The sequence below is a fragment of the Narcine bancroftii genome, chromosome 2 (genome assembly GCF_036971445.1).
Source record: "Narcine bancroftii isolate sNarBan1 chromosome 2, sNarBan1.hap1, whole genome shotgun sequence".
NCBI lineage: Eukaryota > Metazoa > Chordata > Chondrichthyes > Torpediniformes > Narcinidae > Narcine > Narcine bancroftii.
Genome location: NC_091470.1, coordinates 247671283 through 247695840, shown reverse-complemented (window position 1 = coordinate 247695840; position 24558 = coordinate 247671283). Strand labels below are relative to the sequence as shown.

At 42.8% G+C, this 24558-nt stretch overlaps 1 protein-coding gene across 5 annotated transcripts in view; it reads right to left on the bottom strand.

The window, feature by feature from the left end:
- Positions 1–24558, bottom strand: part of znf407 (zinc finger protein 407) — a 589445-nt gene that overhangs the window by 276810 nt on the left and 288077 nt on the right. For all 5 annotated transcript variants that reach the window (XR_011352118.1, XM_069920758.1, XM_069920760.1 and 2 more), the window contains one exon: positions 24266–24340. Coding sequence is in view for 4 of the 5 variants with exons in the window: in XM_069920758.1 (XP_069776859.1) it covers positions 24266–24340 (75 nt within the window). In the remaining variant the exon portion in view is untranslated. The remainder of the gene's footprint in view (positions 1–24265; positions 24341–24558) is intronic.

Here is a 24558-nt window from a genome sequence, read left to right as displayed (position 1 = left end):
TTGGACAACATGGATACAAATGGAAAGACAAAGCTATACCATCTGTAAAAGAAAATGTACCTTATGCCATATACAATATACTGGATAGTAAATGATCATCACATTCCATTAGATCATTCTTAAAGATCAATAAAATATTACTGTGTTCTTCACTGTTTCCGACATTGCCATCTATCCAACACACTTCTGAATTTACCAACACAATCCACCTCTACACATTAAGCTTTGTGTCAAGCATTAAAACCTGAAAATGATGGAACTACTCAGTGGGTCAGGCACCACTTGTGGAGACAGACCTGCAGAGATAGTTCCATAATTGACCTGAAATATTAACTCTCCCCTCTCCACAGGCACTATCTGCCCTGCTCAATTTTTTGCCTCAACTGTATTTTGCTTCTGAAATTTTAAATTCAGATCATCAAACCTTTGCGGAGATTAATTTCATGGTAAATTATTGTAAAATTTGCGACATTAACTTTTGTTGCCAGCTTTCAATTTATTTCTAGCCTTCTTAGAAGCTAGATGATTAGATCTTCTCAAGCCTTCTCGAAAAACAAAATGTTCCCAATTTCTTTACCTTTCTTCAGGGCTTGGAAGCAAAACTGCAGTGGTAAAGTTAAAGGCTTATTTGAAATATAATTATCAAGTGGATTCAAAATTACAAGTGCACCAGTTGCTTGAAATCCTTATCACAATTGGATATCCTGCTACCCAGGAGAAGGCCCTGCACATACATCCATGCGCAAGGAACCAAACTCAGCAATTAGATTATAAACATTTAAGCAGTCTAAATGCTCACATCCAAATTCAATAAACATTTAAATTAATTGCAGATTCAAATAAAAGTTGCCCACAGGAACCAAGGAAAATGAGAGTATTTTTTGCACGAACAATAAATACCATGCTGTGTCAGGCTGAAACACTAAAAATATAAGTTTACACAGGATGTTTCTTCATAATGAACTTGATCATAACCTCTGCCAGTTTTTCCTGGCTTCATTATAACAGTATGGGGGGGTGGGGGGCAGGGATAACACGAGGGGTGCAGTAATTGTACCAATAGACCAGCAGCACTTTAATGATATTATAAGATATTTAACTGTTCAGTTAAGAAACTTATTTTCAAGAAAAATGTCCGTTTGTAATCTGCTTCAGGATAGACCCTGGCACAGAGAAAAAAAAACAATGATCATTTCTACAAAAATGTTTTGGTTTCATACTCAGGAGAATTGTGGTGTAATTTAGACATAGAAAAATACAGCATAGAAGCAGGCCCTTCACCCCACCAAACTCCTCATCAACCATGTGGAATTTACTCTGATCTGCATTCACCCCGTTTTTTCCAATCTCCAATATCTCTCCCCATTCTAGATTACATCACCCAACTAAAGACCAGTGGCAATTTACCTACTAACCTGCACAACACTGGAATGTGGCTGGAAATTGGAGCACCCAGAGGAAACCCATGTGGTCACAGGGAGAATGTGCAAGCCTCCACATAGGCAGCAGTGAAAGTTCAGAAACTAAATCTGGATTTCTGAAAGAGTATCTTCATCAGCTGTAACACCCTAAATTAGTTCTTGCCTAGAAAGGGGAAAAGGTTGTGACAATTTACCATATCCATGCCCCCTGTGATTTTATAAAGATCACCCCTCAAGCCTCCAAAGCTCCAGGGGAAAGGTATCAGTCTTTCCTTATAACTCAAGCCTCCAGTCCCAGTAACATTCTTGGTCAGTTTATTTTCTGTTACTTGAGAGGTATGCTGAATCTCACATCAAGCCAACTGGGTAGATTTTTGTCATCATTTCCAAACCATTGATAATACGAGGCACATAAATGGTCCTCCTTTGTATATCTAGAATTCCAAGAATAATAGAACACTGCTTCTGATTGATCCAATTTCCAAACAACTTCAAAATCTGCATCCCTATTCCGTCTTCCATTCTCTGAATCACACTTTTGTGTGTTAGAATGCCAAATCTTCTCAAAACTCTGAATATATGTTATACCCAGTTTATCAGCCATGTTCATCTTACTACATAATCTTCTCCCTTTCCTAAGCCATATCAATTCATGATTAAATTGCCTGGAAATTCATTGTAAGTTAAACCCAACACCCAACCCCAACCAACTAATTTTCCCCTGCAACCGCTGCAACCGTGTCTGCCTGTCCCGCATCGGACTTGTCAGCCACAAACGAGCCTGCAGCTGACATGGACATTTACCCCCTCCATAAATCTTCGTCCACGAAGCAAAGCCAAAGAAGAAGATACATCATCAATGAGGTGTAATCTGCTTCCAAAACTTGAAGTAAAAACACAATGCTGGAGAACTCAGCAGGTTAGTGACCTTTATATAGCAAAGGTAAAAAATACAATACCTACATTTCATACTTGAAATCAGTTTGATGTCAAAGTGCTGATGCTTTGACAGCAAAAATAGCACTACCAGCTGTAGACAAATTTCTATCCATGCCAGTCTTAAATCGGTTTCATATCCCTCCTTCAGGATATCTTTAAGTGTGTCATTTTCCACAGGTATTAACCACCATCACACTAGATTCTCTGGATTTAAAATCAAAGTTATTATTCCCAGGTAATACAAATAATATCACTAAAGATTCTTGCTGAATTTTGACTAGTTTCACTGGAGTACACTGCATTTTCACATGTTAAACAAGCTAAAATATTTTCCCAACTCCTGGTCAGGACTCTCCACTTCAGCAGGGTTCTCTTGTTTCAGTCCATGGCAGATGAACAATCGTGATATTAGTTGTATTTAGAGAGCCAGATAGGCAACAGAAAAATAAGCAGAAGAATTTTCTGATTGGGCAAGATGAGATAAATGTGGGAAGGGTCTCATGAGCAGAATAAATATCAACAGAGATCTGTTGCGCCAAATGGTCCATTTCTCTGTTGTACTAACTACATAATTTTATATCAATAATCACAGTTTTAAAAGAGAAATATTTAATTTGGTATCAGTTTAATGCGCATTGTTATTGCAAAATACATGTTAGGTCATTGAAACAACAGTAGCTGAAAGCCAGATGTGACCTGGCAACCCAGGTGTTCAGGAAAAATGCTGTTAACAGTAAGGATTGATGATCTAATCAAAATGTCACACTCAGATCCTCAGCAGGGTGGTTTTGAGTGGGGTGAGGAGGATAATATTCAACGGCTTTACTCATGCTTAGTATTATGGTAAATCAATGCTGACATTTTCAATTGTGAAAAGATTTTCTTTTCCCTAAATAACGTAGGAAACAACTCTCTCAGCTTTCCGGAGAAAGTCATTCAATCAGCGGAATACCGCACAAGCCAAACTCTTCAAAGACTAGATTTGAGGGGGAAAAGTTAGGATTATTAATGTTAAAAGTAACGGAAAAAAGTTAAACCAGTGCCTGGATCTACTCACTTTAGAACTGGAATGAAAATGTTTGTAAAGAGTTTTTTTTTCCTATTAACACATCATAAAAAAAACTCTCCAGTGCAGATATTGGAGACATACATAGGTACACACATACATATATTTATATCCAAATAAACACATACATTTACTTGGATTTTCAACGAATAAATCAATGGCAAATATTCAATAGAATGCTGCAGAATTCTGTCAATAAATTTATTCAAATGTATTTTAGATCTGTGGTACTGAGCATATTTTCATGTATTTAGCTTTTACTTTGAAAAGCAAAATAAAATTACCCAACTTCAACTTTACTTTAAAGTGTATATTGTGAAAATAATTTGTGAGGCATTCCATGACCAATAACTTACAGCACAGAAACAGGACATTTGGCCCAACTAGCCCATGCCAGTTTTAATAACCTACTCAAGCCTCCTATCAAACCTTCTTCGTCTCAATGTAGAAATCAGTCCTATTTTTTACTTCCTTTGTCATTTGCTTCCCTGCATTTAAGATAGTTCATTAAACATTTCTGTCCCTCTAAGTTAGGAAATTAGTTCCCAGAATTGCTAAAACTATTTATTTGTGATTGGCTTATATTTATGGCTCTTGGATTAATCTCCTTCAAGTGGAAACATCTTCTGTTCAACTATCCAATGAAAATGGTCATTTTAAAGACTTTTAATAGGTTAATCATCTGTCTTTTCTCAAGATTCAGCCTATGTATTCTCCCCAAAAGAGTATAACCTTACATCTGTTATTATCCTCATTGATCATTTTTGTACAATATTCAATAATTCTAGAAGCCCAATGAAAAAAATGGACAGAACTGTGCACACAATCTCAAGTTTCCAATTCTTATTCTGACAGAAACAGATAACACATGAAATATGGGGAGGAGTAGGCCATCTGGCCTGTCAAGCCTGCTCTGCCATTCACTAAGATCATTGCTCAACCAGCCATGGATTCAACTTCCATCACCTGCCTATAACCCTTAATTCCCCTAACCCCTTAGAGCCCAGAGCAGTTCAATGGCCTTATCGCCAAAGGAGCCAATTTTACTGACCATATCTAATCTCCAGAACCAGACAACTTTGCTTCACCATGGTTGCAAAGTTACTGGATCACTGATTCAGAGTGGTTGATTCAATGTGTTAGAGTTCCTTGGGGTGGGGATGGAATTAGGAGTGCTCTGAGTGATGCAATCTTTCAGATATGATATAAAACTGAAGCCCTGGCTGCTCTCCCAAAGGATCAGATAGGATCTCAATATTCCAAGCAATATTTACCTCTCAATAAATAATTAGAAATAATTAATCTGGACATTAACAAAATTCCTTTTGTAGAAGTTTACCATGGTGGAAAAATTGACAATATATTTCATGTGACAAAGAAGTTACTCAATTTTTATAGCAAATTCTGGGTGTAATATCCCTGAGGACATCCAAAAGTTGTCAAAAGTTCAATACAATGCACACTCTAATGGCTTTTTCACCCCATCTTAATAAGCAATGAATTATTTTTCTTGCCAAATTCATCACATCATACTTATCCACAATGAAAGTATTTTCCACTTGAAACCTGCTTGCAAAATTATTAATGTCCTTTGGTCTATTGATATATTCTGTTCAGTGTTGACCTCAACATCAAATTCAGGAAACCTATTGTCTGGTTCAACCTCTTCAAACCTGGGTCACAAAGCTGATTGCATGTACAGAGGGAAGAAAGATGGAAGAAAAGAAAATAGAACTAACTTCCTCACTTGTCAGGAAGGTGCAACAGCGATTGCACTTCCTGAGAAGACTGAAGTGGGCAAGGGCTACCGGCCATGTGTCATCTTTCTACAGGAACTCTATTAAGAGTATCCTGGTCAGCTGCATGACAGTGTGGTACAGATGCTACAGAGCATTGGATCAGAGGTCAATCCACAGGCCCATAAGCATTGCAGAGGATAATATTTATTTCTTTTTATCTATGTATATACATACTGCATATGTATAATTTTTCTGTTTCTGTGTTATGTCTGTCTGCATGTTTTTTTGCACCGAAGACCAGAGAACGCTGTTTTGTTGGACAATAATTACACAATCAGATGAAATGAACAGCACAGAATGGGCCCCTTGGCTCATGGCCTTGCGCCGACCTATATAAACCTACTCCACAACCAGTCTCACCCTTCCTACCCTCACAAACCATTATTTTTCATTTTTCTTCCATTCATGTGCATATCCAAGAGATTTTAAAATATCCCTATTTCATTAACCTGTACTACCACCCTGTTCCAGGAAGCCACCACGCTATGTGCAATAAAAATGACCTCTGACATCTCTCCTAAACCTTCTTTGACTCGCTTTAAATGGAGATCCTGTAGCGGCAGCTACCCTGCTCCTAAAAGAACACACACAACCAGACGGGTTGAACTCAGTGAGCAGACTCATTTATTGCAGGCTGCTGGGCTGTACTTATACTCCCAGCTCGGACCTGGCTGAGAACCACAATGGAGGGCGCTGACGTCACCCGGGCGTCTCGTAGTCCCCCAACGCGGGCTTCTGAGCCCCGTGCTGGGAGGAAGGGAACATCCCCGATGGCGCCATTTTGGTCGGCTGCCCCGCTGCGTGGTTTACAAGCGGGGCCGGTTCGCCTGCCTCATGGTGAGCCGCCACAAAGCATCCCCCCAGAACCGGTGCCAATGTCCTTTTTCGCCGGGCAGCCTCACTTCTTCAGCTGGGCTAAGACCACGGGCTCAGTGGGATCGAGGTGCACTGGCTTCAGCCTGTCCACGGTAAACAGCTCCCGCCTGCTGCCAATGTCCAGAGTGAACGTGGAGTTGGAACACTGTACAACCCGGTATGGCCCCTCGTACGGTCGCTGCAAAGGTGCTGCAGTCGGGCCCTGCCGAATGAAAACGTACTCTGTGGAAAGCAGTTCGCCAGGAACGTGAGACGGGTGGGTGCATGCCTGGGCAGCGCTGGGGGGTTGAACGAGTCCAAGTGTGCCCTGAGGTGAGGAAGTAGTTCGTGCAGTGACCGCTGGGGATTGTGAGGTGCGTTGACGAACTCACCAAGTAGTGCCAGCGATGCATCATAGACCAGCTCAGCTGATGACGCCTGCAGATCTTCCTTGGGAGTGGAGCGGATGCCCAGGAGCACCCAAGGCAGTTCGTCTGCCCAGTCGGGTCAGGTGAGGCGGGCCATGAGTGCCGACTTAAGGTGGCAGTGCAGATGTTCGACCAGTCAATTGGCCTGCGGGTGGTAGGCCATGGTGCAGTGCAGCTGGATCCCCAACCTGTTGGTGAGCTGTGCCCAGAGCGCAGATGTGAACTGGGCACCCCGATCGCTGGTGAGGTGACCCAGGACGCCGAACCGGGTGACCCAACCATGCAACAATGCTCGGGAGCAGGAGTCGGTGGAGGCGTCTGGCATCGGGATCGCCGCAGGCCAGTGAGTGGTGTGGTCAACCATCGTAAACAGGTAACGGTTGCCCCGGGAAACGGTTAAGGGCCCGACGATGTCCACGTGAATGTGGCTGTACCATTCCCGAATGTGCTCGAACTCCTGTACGGGCGCCCTGGTGTGTCTATGCACCTTGGACGTCTGGCAATGGGTGCATGTTCTGGCTTCCGCAGCCCATGCCGTATGAACCGTTCTGCCACCATCCGGACCGTGGACCTGATGGACGGATGTGAAAGGTCATAGATGTGATGGAAGACTTGCCTGCGCCATTGCTGGGGAGCAACTGGTCGTGGGGTGCCCATGGAGATATCGCACAGGATGGTGCCTTCGCTGTTCGGAGTTGGGAGGTCTCGGAACTGCAAGCCCATGTTTGAGGTCTTGAAGGCCCTCGTCTCTTCATCAGACTTCTGATCCCGGGCGAGCTGGTCGAAGTCAAGGCCGGGCATCAGCGTGCAGATGGCCGGTCGCGAGAGTGCATCGGAAACACATTGTCCTTCCCCATCTTGTGCCGAATGTCGGTGGTAAACTCCTACACGAAGGAGAGTTGACGCTGTTGGCGGGCCGACCAGGTATCCTTTGCCATTGTGAGTGCCTGGGTGAGGGGTTTGTGGTCGGTGAAGATGGTAAAAGTCCTCCCCTCAAAAAAATAGCGGAAATGCCACACTGCCAGGTACATGTCCAGTAACTTGCGGTCGAAGGCACTATACTTGCATTTCGGCGGGCAGAGCAGGCAGCTGAAGAATGCCAGTGGCTTACAATGTCCATTCACCTGCTGCTCCAGGATGGCACCGATGGTTGTGGCAGAGGCATCAACAGAGAGTGCCATATGCAGGTCGGTGTGCGGGTGGGCGAGCATGGTGGCCTTCGCGAAGGCCTCCTTGGTGGCCTCGAATGAGGTGGAGGCTTCTGGGTTCCAAGCCAGCGTTTTGTGCTTGGCTGGGATGAGGGTGAATAGCGGCTGCATGATGCGTGCAGCTCCCAGGATGAAGCGGTTGTAAAAGTTGACCATATCCACGAACTCCTGCAGCCACTTGAGGCTGTCTGGGCATGGGAATATCCTGATAGCGGCGACCTTCGCAGCGGCGGGCGTGGCTCCTTCGGCTGGATGGTATGGCCCAGGAACTGCATGGACTCTTTCCCGAACTGGCACTTGGCCGGGTTGATGGTAAGGCCGAAATTGACCAGCGTAGGTGGGCCTTGTGTTGCGCCTGGTCCTTGCTGGCGACGAGGATGTCGTCCAAATAAATAAAGACGAAATCCAAGACCCTGCCCACAGAGTCCATGAGGCGCTGGAAGGTCTGAGCGACGTTCTTGAGCCCAAACAGCATGCGCAGGAATTCAAACAAGTAAAATGGGGTGATGATGGCCGTCTTGGGTATGTCCTCAGGGTGCACCAGGATCTGGTGATATTCGCGCACCAGGTCAACCTTGGAGAAAACCCTCGCACCGTGCAGTTTGGCCGTAAAGTCTTGGATGTGAGGGATGGGGCAACAGTCAGGAACTGTTGCCTCATTGAGCCGTCGGTAGTCTTCACAGGGATGCCAGCCGCTGGAGGCTTTCGGGACCAGGTGGAGCGGTGAGGTCCACGGGCTGTTGGACCGCTGAATGATCCATAGTTCCAACAGGTGAAAAAACTCCTCCTTCACCACCTGGAGCTTGTCAGGTGGGAGCCGGCGTGCCTTGGCATGAACCGGTGGGCCCTGGGTGGGTAGTTGGTGGAACACCCCATGGCGCGGCGAGGCAGCGGAGAACTGTGGCTTGAGAGTGTCGGGAACTCATCCAGGATTCGCTTTAACTCGTCTCTGGGCGTGCTAATCGTGGCCATCTGTGGTTGCTCTGAGCAGGAGTTGTGGCGAATGGCCTGGAAGGTACGGGCGTCCACCAGGAACCTACCTCGAATGTCCACCAGAAGCCTGTGTGTGAGGAGGAAGTCTGCCCCCAGGATGGCAGTCAGGAGGGATTAGATGGTGAACATCCATGCAAAATTTTGTTGGCCAATCTGGAAGTGGACTGTCTTGTCTCCATACGTCCGGTTTTCTGTTGCGTTGGCCGCACGGAGGGCAGGTCCACGAGGTCGGTTCCTGGACTCGACGGCGGTGGCCGGGATGACATTGATCTGGCCTTCAGTGTCAATGAGGAACTGTCGGCTGCTGACTGAGTCCCACAGGTAGAGAAAGCTGTGTCCTTGGCCAGCCGCCACAGCCATTAACAGCGGCCGGCCTGGTTGTTTCTCTGGAACAAGCAGGACTGACGACACTTCCGAGCCTTGGCTCCCCAGAGCTGGTGGTACAAGCAGAGGCCTGGAGCAGATGCTGTGGCCTTGGTTATGCGCTTGGGGGCCCCTGCAGGGGCCGGATGCTCTAGTGCAGCGCTAGGGGCAGGTTTGGCATGGTCGTGCCTCACGACCTGCTGGACCGCTGAGCCCTCCGGGAATCGTGCGAGCCATAGCTCTTGGGCCTTCTGGGCGACCTTCCTCGGGTCAGTGAAGCTCTCCTGGACCAGCAGCGGCCGGATGTCCCCGGGAATATGGTCAAGGAAAATGTGTTCGAAGAGTGGGCAGTTGGTGTGCTCACCCATGTGCACGAGCATCTTGACAATCAGCTCCATTGGGGACCTGTCCCCCCAGGACATCGAGGTGCAGCATCCGAGTGGCACACTGGTGTCTGGATAGTCCGAGAGATCCGGTAAGCACTGGCTTGATGGTCTCGTATTTGTCTTCGGTGGGAGGGTGCCGAACGAGGTGCAGCACGCGTCTGGTGGTGGCCTGGTCCAGGGCAGCGACTACATGGTAGAATTTGGTCGTGTCGGACGAAATCTGGCGGAGGTGAAACTGAGCCTCCACGTGGCTGAACCAGGTCTCCGGCTCTTGAACCCAGAATTCAGGCAGTTTCACGGCTATAGCGCTGATCCCAGGCTCACTCATGATGAGTTCAAAAATGTTTGAACCAGTCGGGGTCACCAATTGTAGCGGCAGCTACACCTGCTCCTAAAAGAACACACACAACCAGACGGGTTGAGCTCAGTGAGCAGACTCGTTTATTGCAGGCTGCTGGGATGTACTTCTACTCCCAGCCCGGACCTGGCTGATAACCACATTGGAGGGCGCTGACGTCACCCAGGAGTCTCGTGGTCCCCCAGCGCGGGCTTCTGAGCCACGTGCTGGGAGGAAGGGAACACCCCTGACGGCGCCATTTTGGCAGGCTGCCCCGCCGCTTGGCTTACAAGCGGGGCTGGTTCGCCTGCCAAGTGGTGAGCAGCCACAATCCTCTGATATTGGTCACTGCTGCTCTTGGAAAAAGGTACTATCTATCCACCCTCTGCATCTCATAATCTTAAATACCTTAATCAAGTTGCCTCCATCGCTCCAAAGAGAAAAGCCCAGCTCCTCAACCTTTCCTCACAAGATATTTTCCAATCTAGGCAGTATCCTGCTACATTTTGTTTGAATCCTCTTTAAATCTTTCATATTCTTCCTGTAATGAGTCAATGAGAACTAGACGCAATAACCAAAGCTTTAAACTGCATTGACATTACCTCGCAGCTCTTGAACCCAATCTCCCAACTAACGTCATCCAGCGCACCACACACCTTCTTAGCCACCCTAACAATTTGCAGAGCAATTTTGAGGGATCTTTGTCTTGAACTCCGAGATTTTCAAATCATGCAAAACAAGAAAGGAACAAATGATTTGTTATTATGGCACGGTTCCCATCAAACTTATGTTCCAAAGCCAATTTATTGTTTTTCCACTATGGGGAGGTGCGTTTCTATTCATTAATATTCTGTGCAATTTCAAGTGCATTACAATGCAATAGTCAGAAAATTAAAGAATACTCATTTATTTCTCAGTGGGTTTTTGTTTATTCCAAAACTGCTCCACTTTCAAAACCATCTGTATGGTTACGAAACAGCTTAAAGAATTATGTTTTTACCAGATAACAAGTGAATGCCTGTGGCTTTTGTAGTGGCCATAAATTGTCAATACCTGTAAATCAACAGTGATGAATGTTGCATTAGTAGGAGGCTCTAATACATGGGAACAATTTAACTCACTTCTTGGTATGTCAATTAATAAACCTCCAGTAGGTTTAGGAGTGTTATGGCTTACAAAAGTACTTTTCAACCTGTAATACACAAAAAACAGTCTTGTGGCATCATGAAGATAAATATTACTGATGCAATAAAAAAAGTAACGTAAAACATGGTTGCAAATTTGACTCAAATATAAAAATTCTCGAAATATTTTCCCATTAAAACAAAATTTCCATTGGTGGATGGGTAAGGGATGTGAACTCACCAGCCACCTTCCACGGCCATTAGTGGTCTTTGAGTTTGTTGCAGGTGGTCCATGGTAAGTAAAGTACAACTTATGGTTGTCGGTGAAAAAAGTTATGAATGAATAGCTTTCAACTTAGTTTATGTAACATCAAAACAAATATAAATTCAAAAAAAAATTCCTTTTACACAATCTTTAGAAAAGTAACTTAGATATGACTGACACATGCTTAGAAGTTAATCAACAATTTCTATTTGCGTAGTACCTGTCACACAGGAAAGGCTTCCAAGACACTTCTCAAGAATATTTTCAAACAGAAATTGGCACCAAGCCACTTAAGAAGGTTAGGACAGAGGCTTAAGTGGGTAAACCCTGCATTTAGGACCTCAGAACTGAAAGTTAGATGCCAATGGGCATTTGATTAAAATTGGAGATGATCGACAGACCAGAGGTAGAGGACAACTGATACCTTAGTGGGTGCATGGATGGAAAGAATTATAAATAATACAAAGGTCCAAAACCAAGTAGGAGTTTGGAAACAAAAGATGAACATTTTATTTGAGGATCAATGTAGGTCAGCAAGAAAACTGGTGCCAGGTGAACAGGAATTGGTACAAGTGAATAGAGATTTTCTTTAAAGAAATGAGTTGCTATTTAATAGATTACACATTCTTACACTGCTGGAATACAAATGTAGATCTTAGAAGTCTGCACACAATTCTGTACCAGATGTGTCAAATTATAAGATTCCCAGATTCAGTTTCAGTCTCTCTGTCGACAAGCTGTCATCTGCTGGAGTTTATCATCAGCCCAGAGTTACCATTCACTGGTTGCCAAACTGAGGCAGGTCACACACAACGAGACTTAGATATCAGTTGCCGCTAAATTGAAATTTGGCAACAATGTCAGCCAGAGCAAACAGCTGTTATTTTAACGACAAGCAAACCAATTCTGTCTTTTTAGATTATGTTAATTTAAAACAGTGTCACTTCACATATCAGAGAGCTTTCAGCTTTTGAGCTTTTTGAAGGCCATACGGACTGAATCTATTCAAACTTCATCTTTTGACAAACAGATCCAATGTTCTAAAAATAACAGGTGAGAAGAGAGGTGGAATTCATGATAAAAAAGCCTTCTGACACTACATGCACTGTAATCTATCTCTTCCCTGGCTACAAGCAAGCATATGTTTGCAATTGCTTTTCCTCGTCCCCAGTTACCATTGCATTCCTTGAGGTCTGGATTTCAAACTGGTGCAGTTATCAATCACCTAGCAGGCTTTGTCAAACTTGCTGAACCTCTGGCACCAGTACTTTCTTAACAGTTGCTGAATTTGTTCCACTTAATAAGCCCTCCCAAATGACCTTATTCTAATTAACAACAGCAATGGAAGAAATATGAATGTTAATTAATGATGAAATAAATTTGGTCTCAAGGACTGGCAGAAAATGATGACACCAGTTTTGGTCGTTTAAGAATTATAATTCAGTCTAAGGGAACAATATTCAACTCTGTATTTTTATGATGTTTCTATGTATGTAATGTAGCTACATTACACTATCAGGTATGACTAACTTGCAGTTATTTCAAGAATAATGTTACAATAGATTTATGACTATAATTGCTGCAAAGATATACATATCCTAAAATGAGTCACTAAAAAATGCTGCACATTTATGTGCATCGCAAACATGATTGACCATGTGGTGTGGGTTGTATCCTGGATTACAGTGATAGAGGAAGCATATCAGAATTTGCAATTGATGGGTATATGGTTTCATGATCTTGAAACAGATTTAAGTTTATGAATGCATCATTTCACCATAACTATGGGGCCATATCATTTTAAGTTGTTTTTATAGGAGGAATACTCTTGTTTGAAGGACTTCAAGTAATGCTAGATTTTGTTTTTATTGTTTACCTACATTTGTTTGAGGATTATATTGATTTAGAAAGAACATGGTATAACTTGCATTAACTTTTCATTCAGTAAATTCCTGGATTTAAACATTTGATATTTTCTTTGGACTGTTGACTGAGGATTAAATAAAACTTCATATTATTTAGTGAGAATTTTAAAAGACTGAGACTTTTCCTGGTTTGTATTTGAAATATTTACAGACAGCTGTAGACCACCCACACAATGTAACTGGCATACAGATTATTATTCATTTTCAATTGTGTTTCAAAAAATAGGTGAAAATATTTTGTTTCTAGAAGTCAGATGTTTTATGTTCACAACAAGAAGTGGCTTACTTGAATGATACCTTAATATTCCACCCCTCAACTTTCAAAGAAATATGAAGTGGTAAGTATGAAATACATCGATTGGTTGAAAACCATTCAGAGTCAAAACAAAGGTGGGACAAATAATTTTAAAATGCACACACAACAAAAAAAACTCAACCTTTTCTGAAGCTTTTTCCCCCATTATATTGTCTGCTGCCTGATCTCAGCAAAGAATTGAATTCATTCATTTGATCAATTTTGTATATTAAAGTCAATATAGGCATTCAGCATTTCATTTACCACCCATTCTAAATAACTATATAATATTTTATTAGCATCTTGAAGAAACTTTATTGCATAGCCAACTGCAGTTATATTATAATGTGTCACCCAATTCCTCCATAATCTGATGACTATGTTCTGATAAATAGTAGGTTTTTTTCAATTAATCTTTCCTACCAAGCCAGATTCCTTCTTCCATTTGGTAACTGACATTCTTAATTTAAAAATAAAACATTTAAACAATATATTTGAAAAATTGCAAAGTAGATAATAGTATGTTTACAATTATTGCCTTTCAAGATCTTCAGTGATTTTGATCTGAGAACAGGCTTTACCAAAAGCCAAGATTTGGATTTGATATTTTAGTCAGAGCTCTGACTCAGTAAGTCGACTTGGAATTTTACAAGCTACTCATTTGCATCATGCATTGTCTTCTTGGGAATTATCAATAATATTGAATCAGCATCACTTATATATGTACATATATTAAAATCATATTAATAAATAGTAGAGTGACGGAGAGTTGTTTTAGCAGTCATTTCACAGTCCTACCACCCGTAGGAAGAAGCAGTTCCTCAGCCTGGTGGTTCTGGATCTAATATTTCTGTACTTTTTTCCTGATGAGAATAGCAGGAAGATGCTGTGTGAAGATGGTAGGGGTCCTCCCTGATTTTGCAAGCCCTTTTAAAACAATAATCCCAGTAAAACACATAATTGGGGGAGAGAAGGAAACTTTTATAGTTCTTTGGATTGACCTCCAATCCAATGCTCTACAGCACACATGTCAAACTCTGGCCCGCGGGCCAAATTTGGCCCGTGATATAATTATATTTGGCCCGCAAGATCATTTCAAAAATGTTTTAGAGGTGGCCCGCTGGCCGCCGCGCCAGTATAGTGCATGCACAGTAATACAACAAATCCCAGAATGCATTATTTATTGAATATTTTATTTCTCATTTGTTAATGCTTCTGGAAAGAGTTTATCCAAAACTATTATTAAACATTTATTTTAATAAGAAAAAGTTTAACATTACATATGTTGAAAGAAGAGAAAACATGCAGATGTTGTTGAAAATTTTCAATAAATATTTAGTTGGGCCCTCAACTTAGTCCAAGTTTTTAATTTTGGCCCTCCGTGAATTTGAGTTTGACACCCCTGCTCTACAGCAACCATACCATTCTGTGCTGGCCAGGACACTCTTGAGAGAGCACCTGTATAAAGTTGACTGAATGGTGCCAATAACCTTGCCCACCTCAACCTTCTAAGGAAATGCAGTCTTCGATTGCACTTTCCTGACAAGTGAGGAGATGTGTGTCCAGGATAGGTCAATTCTTAAATGAACTCCAAGGATCTTAGTGCTCTCCACTACTAGACCTCATGAATTCCACAATCATCTTTGGTCTTGTCCACATTTAGACTCACACCATTTCACAAAATTTTCCACCTCTTCTCAGTATGATGACTCATTGTTGTGGCTGATGAGGCCAACTACTGTTGCATCATCTGCAAACTTCATGACCCTATTGGAGCTGGATCTGGCATTGCAGTTGTGGGTCAGTAGTGTGAACAGGAGCAGGCTGAGTTCACAGCCCTGTACATCTGTTCTCAGCGTGATGGTGCTCGACGTTATGCTGCCAACATGACTATCTTTCCATTGGGAATTCCAAAATCCAGTTACAGAGAGGGGTGTCCCAGCAAGGACATCTTCTCCACCAGCTTCTGGCATATGAACGTATTAAACGCAAAGATGAAGTTAATGTTTTGGTGGGGTTTAAGAACAGGACTTGATGGTAGGGCCACAACAGATTCCTGATGCCTATACTGGTCCCTGGTATCTTGGCTTGGAATCAGCTAGGTCTCAAGCCAACCAATGGACTGGTAAGTTAACATTTTATTTAATATGGATAGGGAGGAAAAGTTAAGATTTTACCTTCAGTCTTTAGCTACAATCTTCACAGGACTTCAGTGTAGACAGTGAAGGTGTCACCAGCCACTCCCTTCAAGCAGCTGTGCCTGTGCTGGGGATTCTTGGTTTTGCCCACATTATTTCTATTGTTTATGAAAAAATTGGCATCCCTGTTCAATCACTCATAGGACAGACAATAAGTCCCAAACATGTGTGTTGGCTGGGAACTTTACTTTCTACTGGTATGGAAGTAATGCTGAATCTGGATATATCTGAGGTGCAGTCCAGTCAATAACCAAATCCCTCCTGGGGATATCTTAGTGTTGGAACATTAATCCTTAAAATTAGTCATACAAAAGCCTTCTGTAGTCATCTCAACAATCAGCCAATGTCCTGGGTTCCTCCAATCCCAACTATGGTCTGTTGCTCTACTGATTACTATGGTCTTCCATCAGCTGATAAATCAGTACCTCTATATCTCAATTACCATGTGAAGGAAAAGTAACAAGGTCACAGAGTGTTTTCTTAGCATCCGCCAGCAGAATGGCTTGGTAAGAATACAAAAATGTGATGGTTGAGTGGTGAATGACTATTGGGCTATTGATAGGTGAAATAACCAATGTAAGGGAATTGCTGGACAAACTCAATGGGTTAGGTAGCATCCATGGAGGGAAAAGGATTGTTAATACTCTGGAATGAAGTCCCATAGGATTTTAATCCCAGACTCTGATTGTCTTGATAAAAGGGCTCCAACCCAAAATGTTGACTGACTATTTCTCTGCATGGATACTGCCTGACCCTCTGAATCCCTCCAGCTTTTCTTTATCCTCTCAATATTTCAGCATCTGCAGTTTCTGTTTCTCCAATTTCCTCAAGCTATGTGTATGTTGCTCTAAATTCCAGTGTCTTGATCTCGTATATTGCTGATACATAGATATATGTCTCATATACACTCCAAAGTCCTCATGTACAACCATCTTCACACAATGAATCTTGTGACACTACAATGTTAATAAATGGCAGAAATTCTGTGCTACATAAACACCATGAAACACTGATCTTCAATGAGGCATAAGTAATAAGTAGAAGCATCGCAATGTACCCTCATTGATCCAGTGCATTCTTCTTTCATCCATTATTATCAATCCAGGTCAATACAAAATATATCTGCAAACAAACTGCTGATGTGGTGAAGCTTAAACTAAGAATTGTTGTACCCACACACTGAAGTTATCATTGTTTAGTCAGAGGCATGTATTCTAACTCTTGATGAATCAGGTTTGTAATTCGTTCTCAAACAAGAGTGGAAAAGACACGATGAAGATCTCCTTCTTTAACCACAGGGAGCTCACAGATAGATGTAAATGATGCAACTAAACTGTAAGCAACAACCTGGAGTCCAAAGCAAATTCTTCTTGAATCATCTGAGATCTTCAATTATCTCAGATACCAATCTTTAGCTTGTTAGAATGAGCAGCAAACTAAATTTGGAAAAGGATAAAGATTCCATTGCATGCCAAACATAAAACAAAGGGTTTGTCTTCAGATTTAGCTGCCCTCTCAGCCAAGTTTATCCAGTCCAGCCAGAATATAAACCAATAAACTGTCCAGTTATATCTACCGACAAAAAGGAGGACAAAATCAATTTGAAATGTATTGGTCTGATGTCAATTGACAGCTCAGTATTTGAAGAAATAGTAACCAGTACAATAGAATTTGACACCGGTTTACATGCAATAACTGACTGGATATCCTGCTGTTCAATTAATTTTCCCTCTTGTATTCATTCTCTTATCAGTTAAACAGACACCCCCTCACCAATATTCAATTCAGACATTCAACTGTGGTTCCATCAGGACCATTCAGTTCTAGAACTCAATATGGATTTTGTCCAAATAAGAGCTGAGCAGACGAATCCAGAGGATTTTCCTTTGCATTGTCAGTTTTCCAGTTGGAACCTGATTAAAAGTGATCAACAATAATCAGCCATAAAACTCATTCCTAACCATAAACTACTCCAGGACAACCAAAAGATCTGTCTACACCAAATACAAATGTGAACATTTATTTATCTATGCTTTTATATTTATGATCTTGCAGAGGCCCGCGCACGGAGACACGGACCAGCCCACAAGCCCACAAGTAGTTCCTCTGTTTGCGCGAAAGCCGCACTGTGATTCTGGGAGAATATTCTCGGCGACACTAGGTATTATTCTATTTAGTAGAATCCTAGCGACACACACACACACAAACAAACAACATTTCCCCTTTTCCGAAGTTCCATTAACCAAACTATTTTGGCAGCGCTGACTGGACGTCACAAGTTGAAAAAAAATTATCACCTGACTTGCCCATGTGGGGTGCTGACGCTCTGTTGCCACCATTTTGATAACAAAAGACCTCTCGTGGTTCGTGGTAAGCAGAGATCAAGTTTTTTTTTGGTATGTATTAAACATTATTTAATGTTTGAAAAGGCTGCCACTGTTTTTTGTTGTTGTTTATTCGCTGATACAAGTATCTCCTAATGCTACTGAGCTGCTTAAAACCATTGTTCCGTTAAACCATCCAGTCCCGAGCTTCAGCTATGAGGAAAACACACTGTGTATATCGTTTGGACTGTTGGGGTCACCAATGTAGCAAGTGGTGCAGTGCATAAAGCACAACTAAAGTTGTCTGTGAGCTGAACCAACAGAACTGTTTAATGGAATCTTCGCAGGAGTTCAAATAATTATAGTTGGAGCTACTATCACTATCTCCTGACCTCTGAAGTCACGCGCCACCCAGAGTTTTTTGTGCCGCATGGTCACCGGGAACTCCTGATCCTGCGGGGGCCTGCAACTATAGATGCTGGGTATAATGGAGTGGCACAGGTGCATGCGTGCGTGCGTGTATTAGGTCCATATATTTTGGACCTCATTATGGTTGTGGAGAATGCCGTTGCACTCAAACTTCCAGTATTTTGGACCTCACAGCAACAGGATTGTTTTGAGCAGGCCAAGGCCCAGTTCCATCTACATCAGATTACTGCTGACACAACGAAGTACTACTATGTTGTTGCATCGCTGGACCAAGACACCGCACGGCGTATTGTGGATTTCTTACACCAGCCTCCAGCCCACGACAGTTATGAAGCCATCAAAGTCCTCCTTATACGTAATTTCAGTTTTTTCCGACGCAACAGGACAGCACAACTTTTCCACGTGGATGGCCTGTGTGACCGCATTCCTTCCAAACTAATGAATGAGATACTGGCGCTCATGAATGGACATTAGCCCTTTCTGCTTTTTGAACAACTTTTTCTCAAGCAAATGCCAGAAGACATCGATTTGCTATTTGCAGACGAAGACTTTAACAACCCACGTCATTTAATAGCCCATCCTGATGAGTTGTGGCACATTAAGCAACATGGTAGACTTTCAGCTGGGCGTGTAGCAGTGCCTCAGCAAGACTGTCCACTCTGGACAGCAGTAGGGCGTCAGACACGACTGGACGCAGTGCAAAGAGCAGAGAGACCATTACCATCAGAGATGGGGTACCACCGCCCGCCCCTGCCATACCCCCTGCATGCTTCTGTGAAATGCTGAGGCCAGCCAACGATAGTGGATACAATGGCCGGCCACAAGAACAAACTCCTTTTTCTCTGGGATCGACACTCAGGCCATTAGTTTTTGATTGACAATGGAGTGGAGGTTAGTGGGTTTCCCTCCTCCAGCTCAGACACACATTCAGGAAAGAAAAGCCCTCCTCTCACAGCTGCCAACAGCAGCAGCATCCAGACATACGGGTCATGGACAATTCCACTCAATTTCAGCTCGTCATGGTTCACCATTGCTGATGTATCACAGACATTCCTGGGAGCTGATTTTTTTGTGAGCGCACTGCCTTCTAGTAACTCTCAAAAGTCACTGCATAGTTAAATCAAAGACTTTCGAGTCCCTCTCCTTGCACCCTGTGGCATTGCCCGCAACTTGCCTTAACTCGGTGATGCTCTCATACAATGAATACGCCAGAATTCTAGCAGAATTCCCCAGCATTATTACTCCACAGATCTCGATGGCCCAACCAAAACATGGAATACAGCACCACATTCCAACTCATGGACGTCCCTTGCATGCTCAAACGCGCAGGCTCCCTCCGGATAAATAGTGATTGGCTAAAGACAAATTCTGACACATTAAACATTAAAACATTACAGCACTGTACAGGCCCTTTGACCCTCCATGTTGTGCTGAACCATATAAAAGTGCTAAACCCTCCCTACCCCATAACTCTCTACTTTCCTTTCGTCCATGTGCCTATCTAATAGTCTTTTAAAGGTCCCTAATGTTTCAGCCTCTTCCACTACTCCTGGCAAGGAATTCCAGGCCTCAACAACTCTATGTAAAAAAAAAACTTACCTCTGATGTCTCCCCTATACTTCCCTCCCTTAATCTTATAAATATATCCTCCAGTGGTTATTATTCCCACCCTAGGAAACAGGTATTGGCTGTCCAATCTATCTATGCCTCTTATAATTTTGTTGACCTCAATCAAGTCCCCTCTCATCCTTCTATTCTCCAAAGTCCCAGTTTTGCCATCCTTGCCTCATAAAGACATGCCCACCAATCTGGGCAACATCCTGGTAAATCTCCTCTGCACCCTTTCCATAGCCTCTACATCCCTCCTATAATGAGGTGACCAGAACTGGACATAATACTCCAAATGTGGTCTCACCACATATAAAGCTGCAACATGACTTCTCTACTCTAACACAAACCCCCAGAATCCCAGAAATTTCAACGCCTAATGGAGACAGTTACCTGGGGCCCTGGATTTCATATTCATTTATTTGGATGACATCCTTATTGCCAGCCATTCACGGCAGCAGCACCCTGTTCCATCTTCGTCAGCGATGTCAGCAGCTAGATGGCCACAGGTTAGCGATCAACCTGGACAAATGCCAATTTAGCCTCACATCAATCGATTTCCTCAGTCACCTCATCAGTCAGCATAGAGCAGTTCCACTACCTTCCAAGATCGAGGCCATTTGCAAATTTCAAAGTCTCTCTACCATTAAAGGCCTGCAGGAGTTTGTTGCCATGATTAACATTTAGCATCGTTTCATGCCAGTTGCAGCCAAAGTTATGCAGCCACCTTTCAAACTCTTGTCCAGACATCCCAAGGAACTGAAATGGAATGACGAGGTCACAGTCGCATTTGAAACTGCTACAGAAGTGCTAGCAAGGGCCAATATGCTCGTCATCTGAAGGTTGACTTGCCAACGGCGCTGACGGTGGATGCGTCAGGCACTGCAGTAGGCGTCATCCTGGAGCAGCTCATCAATGACATCTGGAAACCCCTAGCTTTCTTTAATTGTCATTTGAGACTTCTGGAGCAAAAGTACGGTGTTTTTGACAGGGAGCCCTTGCTTTTTACTTGGCATTTTCACTATTTCCTAGAGGCAGAGGGTTCCCGGTCTACATGGATCACAAACCATTGACTTTCACCTTCGTCAAGATGTCAGATCCGTGGTCAGCATGACAACAATGACGACTCTCCTACATTTTAGAGTTTACGACTATGATAAAGCTCATCACTGGGAAGAACAATCTAGTCACCGACACGCTATCCCACACCACCATCATTTCCCTTCATTCACCTGCTCCCAGTATAGACTACACGGCTTTGACAGCAGCTCAGTAGGAAGATGAAGATATGGCCGTGCATTGCACGGCCATATCGGGAATGAAATTGGAGAATTTTGATCCAGCAAATACCTCCCAACTTTGTGAAATATTAACTGGCCAACTGAGGCCCATTGTACCTGCTGAGTGGCAACATCAGGTGTTTGACGCTATACATGGTTTGGCTCACCCTTCGATTAGGACAGCAACAAGGCTCATGGTGGGCAAATTTCATGTGACCTGGCCTGCGCAAGCAAGTCGGCACTTGGGTCCAGACATGCATCCAGTGCCAGACCTCAAAAGTTCAGCACCACATGAAAGCTCTACTATAGATTTTTGCACACACACAGGTCAGGTTTCACCACATCAACAAAGATATTGTCAGCCCATTGCCCCCATCCAAGGGCACTACTCACCTCTTCACAATAGGAGACAGATTCACGAGATGGCCAGAGGTTGTTCCGCTCTCCAACACCTTCGCCTCAGCTTGTGTGAAAGCCTTCATCGCCAATTCAATAACACAATTCGGACTACCCAAGCATATCTCCTCTGACAGAGGAGCTCAGTTTATGTCTGGGTTATGGTCCACAATTGCACATTTGCTGGGCACGCAACTGTATTGGTCAACAGTCTATCATCCCCAGTCCAAAGGCTTAGTGAAATATTTTCACCATCAAATGAAAACTGCTCTCGTGGTACGTCTTAAGGGACTGGACTGGACACATGAACTGTCTTTGGTCCTGGGGATTTCATTCCGGCAGCACTTGGGCAGCAGGAATCTCCCACTTCAGTACTCACACGCTTAAGGGAGAAGGTAGGTACACTGGCACCTATCCCAGCTACCTGGCATGGGTCTGCAACTTCATACATTCCATCTGACACAAAGACTGCCTTTATGGATACGCACAGGATGCCTTTGCAACGGTCCTTTCAAGGTGATACTGAATGACGGCTCTACATTTGTTATAGACATTGGCAGCAGGCAAGAAACAGTTTTGGTAGATCACCTTAAGCCGGCACAAGTGGATCTAGATCAGCCAGTACAGGTGGCATGCCCCTAGTGCAGGGGGGCGTCCACCACCCTGTGTAGGTGAGACTGTGTTGTGACCTCCAAATCTGGTTCTTTGGGGGGGGGGGGGGGGTTATGTGGCGAACCGCACCATTCTATTATCAAACCAGCATCCGTAGTTGCAGGCCCCCGCAGGATCAAGAGTTCCCAGTGGCTAGGGGACACAAAGAATTCTGGGAGGCACATGACTTTAGAGGTCAGATGATTGTGATAATCCACCAACTGTAATTATTTAAAGACCCGTGAAAATTTCATTTAACAGTTCTGTTGATTCAGCTCACAGACAACTTCTGTTGTGACTTATTTGCTGCACCACTTGCGCTATATATATTTTCTCACACACATACATACAGGTATCCTCCGCTTTCTGAAAGTCGTTTTGCGCCACTTTGCTTTTACGAAAGACCTACATTTGTACCTGTTTTCGCAAACTGAAAGAAATCTGAAGAGGATTTTTGCTTTTATGAGAAAAGTGAAAAGCGATAAAAGTATTCAGTGTTTGTTTTTCAGCAAGCTGTTATAGAGGCAGCGCACACTCCAAGCAGCGAGAGTGGTACCGCCAAGCTCCTTCCCCAGGAACTACACTCAGCATCAAGCTACCATTGCTTTGAACTGCGTCTGTGAGCATCTGTGTTTTATGTCGATTTATTTTATGCAGGGTATACCTGTATATATGTTAAAGAATGCTTGAAACAGTGCAAGAGTTTTAATTCTCAAAACTGATGTCATTAACAACTTGCACATCCTTCTCCTGACATACATTTGTGGTTTGGATGTGATTCTACAAGTATATCACATAATTTAACCAAAGCAATAAATAAATGTGTTAATCTGTTGTGAGCAAAGCATATGCATCTTGGAAGTAGCACAAACATGTCAAATTTCTTCTTTTTTTTTAAACTCTTCCAGAAGGCTATGCTGCTCTCTGCAATACAAATGCAATTCTATTCCAAGTAAATGTAAAAATTGTGCAGTTAAAGGAAAACTAAATATTTGTCAATTCACAGAAATCAAATTATTTGACAAAAAAAAAACGACTTGCACCCTCTCTTTTACTGAACCTCAGTGCAAATCATTATTCCAAAACCATGTAAATACATTTATAAAGATTTCTATCAGAAGGGTTTCCTAAAATGGTGACCGGCATAAAATTAATTTTTCACTTTTAAAATTCCCTGGGAAATCACATTTGGTAAATCACAAACAATTGTTGCTTAATCTGATAAATTCAAATGGATAGGTTTCTTCTTAATGAAAAGTAGGTTTTCATGAGAAATTGCAGAAAAGATTTCTTCAATTCCTGATGAAGGAACTACAGATTGACTGCACTTTTAATTCAAAAGAAAAGTTACAAATACAAAGAGTCATTAACCACTTGGTTGCATTTAAATCTACTCGAGCCAAACAGGCAGTTGACAGCTCACAATGATGGGATAGTTAAATTAAGTACATATTAGTGCTCTTGGTTGGATTATAAGGAGACTTCCATGTAAATTACCAGTTATTGTAGCCACAAAGTCTAGCATGACAGTAGTGGTTTAAGTTTTGAGCTGCAGAACCTCTAAAGTCCATGGATGACTACTCTAGGGAAATTTTAATTTAATTTGCCTGTCAGGCATGTGACAGAATTGTGCATGACAAGGGTTTTACAATCTGCCTGATTTTACTCTCGACTGAAATTGCAACTTGACATCGAATTTAACACATCTACAAATCTCAGATTTAGCAACATGCCATGAAGTATCAGCAAGGTCAATAAATAGTAATGAAGACTAGATGTAAAACCAGTACTATGGGTTTCCCAACCAGTGACTTGGGTTAAATGACCTTACTTGCAATGTTTAGTCAAATTACATAAACAGCTATAGAATACAAAATTCAGAGACATTCCACACAATTAATTGTAACTACGATAATGGGCAGGAATGATACGATACAAAGAAGTTTAGTTGGGTATTATTGGCTGTTTCTCCTACCTTTCCTTTGGTGTTCCAATGCCGTGTTTGCCCAATAAATGGGTGCTAAGATGTTTCTTCATAACAAAGGCCCATCTGAAATAAAATGAAAAACAGCCAGTTGGTTCATGTCTGCTGCAGATCATATCATTTGCCTCAACTTCAATGAAACTGCATAGTGAAAGAAGACAAAATATCCTTTGTGCTGCATACTCAGTGCAAGCTACTGATGACAAATTTCCTTCTTAAGGTGGATCCTTGAGAAATGCTCTTAAAAAGGTTACAGTTTACAACAGCAACTCTGAGAGAATTTT